Source organism: Chrysochloris asiatica, unplaced genomic scaffold (assembly GCF_000296735.1).
Source record: "Chrysochloris asiatica unplaced genomic scaffold, ChrAsi1.0 scaffold00177, whole genome shotgun sequence".
NCBI lineage: Eukaryota > Metazoa > Chordata > Mammalia > Afrosoricida > Chrysochloridae > Chrysochloris > Chrysochloris asiatica.
The window spans coordinates 5,024,238-5,027,662 of record NW_006408695.1 but is presented as its reverse complement, the minus strand read 5'-3'; the positions used below and the strand labels follow the sequence as shown (position 1 = coordinate 5,027,662).

Sequence of the window (3,425 nt, the reverse complement as noted above, 5' to 3'; positions counted from 1 at the left end):
TCTGTTCTCCCTTTCTTGTTTTAACTAAAATACTGTCATTCTATGCACTGGGTTCTGAACTCAAGGTACATGTGTTTCCACCCTGGTGGGCTCTATTCCTTGAGTGCAGAGATTGAAACATGCATTACCTTTTGCTCCTGTGTTCATTAGAGAAGCTTCTAAAATGTGACCTTAACGGTGGCCTTAGTGTGGCATTGTGGGTTAATGCACTGGAGTATAAGGTTGGTTTGAATCACAAAGTTGGCAGTTTAAGCTCATCAGCTTTGAGTCAGAACCGACTTGACGGCACTTACCAACAACAAAAACAATGGTAACTCTAGGGAAATCATAGCTACTTATGTTTTTTGTATGTGGTAAAAGAGACAATCCTACTCCAACCTACATCACACAGATTGAATGAAAGCTAAATGTGTGAACAAAATCACAGTATAACTTGAGAAAATTGAGATCCAACGGACACGGGAAATTCCCTTCTTTAAATATGTCTTTTGTTTCTAGCAGGGAAATCCTGGAGGCAAGACCCTTGAGGAGAGGCGCTCAAGCCTGGATGCTGAGATCGACTCCCTGACCAGTATCTTGGCTGACCTGGAGTGCAGCTCCCCTTACAAGTCTCGGCCTCCACAGGTAAGTGTTGACCTGTTGCCCATTAACACTCTCCATGTTTCCAGCCACACTCTACTCTCATCTGAAGGAACCAGCTTCTTTTTCTACCTCTGTAATTATTATTTGTTCTTCTCTGGGCCAGTGTTCTAAGTTGTCCTTTTATTAATACCAATATGTGCTAGTGTCTTAGGCTGGGTTCTCTAGAGAAGTAACACCAGTAAAAACTTATATATATAAAGAGAAGCTTATATCAAGGAATGACTTACACAGTTGTAGAAGTTGACAAGTCCCAAGTCAATTGGTCAGGTGTCAGTCTGGAGGCTTCTGAGTCACTTAGCTGTAGGGTTGATGAACCAGACTATAAGCAGGTAAGGACTCCCAGGTTCAGCAGGGAGAAGAGCAGTCCACTGGCTCAAATCCATGGAACTGGAGGTTGGTTGATGAGTCAGATGCAGACTCCAGACCCAACAGAAAAGCAACGAAGTTTTTCTCTAGTGTTCTATATATTGGAAGCAGGCTGCACTGCCTAGGAATACTTCCTTTCAGTTGATTAGCTGCTCCCATCAGATCTCATTATGGGAGATGATTTCATCATAACTGGAAACCATGGAGTATCATAGCCCAGTCAAGTTGACACAAAACCTGTGCTATCACATTTAACAGGTAGACACTACTTAAATTGATTTTACAGTATTTTATTTAAGGACAGAACATTTCACAAAAATGTCATGAAAAATATGAAGGGGCTTAGGGAAATTTCATGGGAGAATTCCATTATTTTTTAATTCCACATTTCCATGAATTTTTGGAAGTCTCATAAACCTTTTCTTACTCAATGACCTTATTTTTTCCTAGCTTTGCATATATAGGTACTTTATTATAAACGATTATAGTCCTATATACTTTGATTTACCATGGTTAAGTAAAATTAAGGTGAAGGGCTAAATATTTTGTAAGGAAAATCTTTACATGGGATATTGATTTTTTTTTTTCAGATTTTTATTGTTGTAATAACAAATGTTGCATGGTGCATACTTATGTGTATTTTCTTTAGATTAACTTCTTTGTCTCAGATTCCTAACAGTGGTATTTTTACATTAGGATGTATGACCATTTTAGTTTATCCTTTCAAAAGGTAGTAAATAATTCATACCAGTACCTTCAGTTTTCGAGTACTTGTGTGGCACTGTAGTAAAACTGTTGGAATGTTAACCAGAAGGTTGGTGGTTCAAACCTCCCAGCCAATTGCCTTGTGTTGGAACTGACTTGACAGCATTTAACAGGAATAACAACAACCTTTAACTGGATCAGTTTTATCTCAATCTCACCAGACTTTCATGATAATAATTAGTGTTTTGCATGTAAATGATGCCTTGTTATCAGTTTTTCTGTGTAGTTCTTGGCTTCCTTTGTTGTCATTGTTAAGTGCAGCCTAGTTAGTTTCAACTCCCAGCAACCCTGGATAGGGTTTCCAAAGAGCAGCTGGTGGGTTTGAACTGTCGATCTTGCAGTCCAAACCCATCTTGCGGTCCAGAGTATTCATTATCCTGTAGCACCACTCCAGGATTCCTTGTTTCCTTTAGAGCTTGACTGTTTTCTGTGTCTTAGTTTTTTTCTGCACTTAGCAAGATGATCTTCCTTTGCATGGTGATTATTCCCTGCCTGTCTGGCTTGTTGAGAGTATGAATGGCAAGATCTGCTTCAGGGCTTCCAAGTTCACGGAATATAGCCCGAACAACTGTAGACTCAATCCTTGGATGTACACTATGATTCTTCTATTGTTAATTGATTCTTGTGTGACTTAAGCTTGACTTAAGTGACAGTGAAATTGGTGCTCTGAGTCCTGCTCCATTTCTCCAGGCAGCTTCTATATTAACAATGGTTTATTTCACTAATTGAAAACAAGTCCTGCTTCTCTGCTGTCAGTCATCCCCACACTTATCTATGCATATGGCTGTAAATGCTTCCCTCTACCTCCCCACAGTACTCCCATTACTTTGTCTGGACATGTAATAGGACTGTCAGCTATGTAAGGCAAATAGTGGTCACTCTTGTTCCATGTCTAGAAAACATACTAGAGTTTAACTTTTCCTTAGCTATCTTTTTCCTTGGCTGTATAAGAACTCTCAATAGTAAAAATGTAATTCAATTCTATAATTATGAACTGAGTATATGTATATAACAAGCACTGTGCTTCTTAGAGAGAACTGGCAGGAGAAGGAAAATGGAAGCTTGAAAAGGAGAAAAATGGGATTCAGTTCCTATGTTTGGGGAACTCCTTATGTTATAAGGTGAACTATGGCAGATACTGTAGAATTACTGGGAAGGAAGTAATACGTTCTTTTGGAGGTGGCGGAATCTGAGATGGTTTATCTGAAGACTTGCAGTTTTAGTTGAAGTTGTTGTTGTTAGTTGCTGTCCAGTCAACTTGAACTCATGAGGCCTTCATATGTAACAGCAAAACATTGTCCACTCCTGTACCATCTTCAGAACCATGGGCATGTTTGACACCATTGTTTTGGCTGCTGTTTCAGTGCATCTCATTGAGCACTTCCCTCATTTTTGCTGACCTCTCTATTTTACCAAATATGATATTCTTTCCTAGCACTTGGTCCTTCCTGATGATTTGTCCAAAGCAAGTGAGCCTAAGTCTCACCATCTTTTTTAATGAGCTGAGGACCATTTTTGATTATTGTATGTCTTCTGACTTGCTTACTCATTTTTCTGGCAATTCACAGTATAGTCAGTGTTCTTCACCAATACCACAATTGGGATGTATCTTCTGTCTTTTTCATTGACCAATTTTTGCATGCATATGATGT

The 3,425-nt window shown here is 39.1% G+C and overlaps 1 protein-coding gene across 4 annotated transcripts in view; it reads left to right on the top strand.

Moving 5' to 3' along the window:
- Positions 1–3,425, top strand: part of LPP (LIM domain containing preferred translocation partner in lipoma) — a 938,906-nt gene that overhangs the window by 483,572 nt on the left and 451,909 nt on the right. For all 4 annotated transcript variants that reach the window (XM_006871883.1, XM_006871881.1, XM_006871882.1 and 1 more), the window contains one exon: positions 502–624. In XM_006871883.1, the coding sequence (XP_006871945.1) occupies positions 502–624 (123 nt within the window). The remainder of the gene's footprint in view (positions 1–501; positions 625–3,425) is intronic.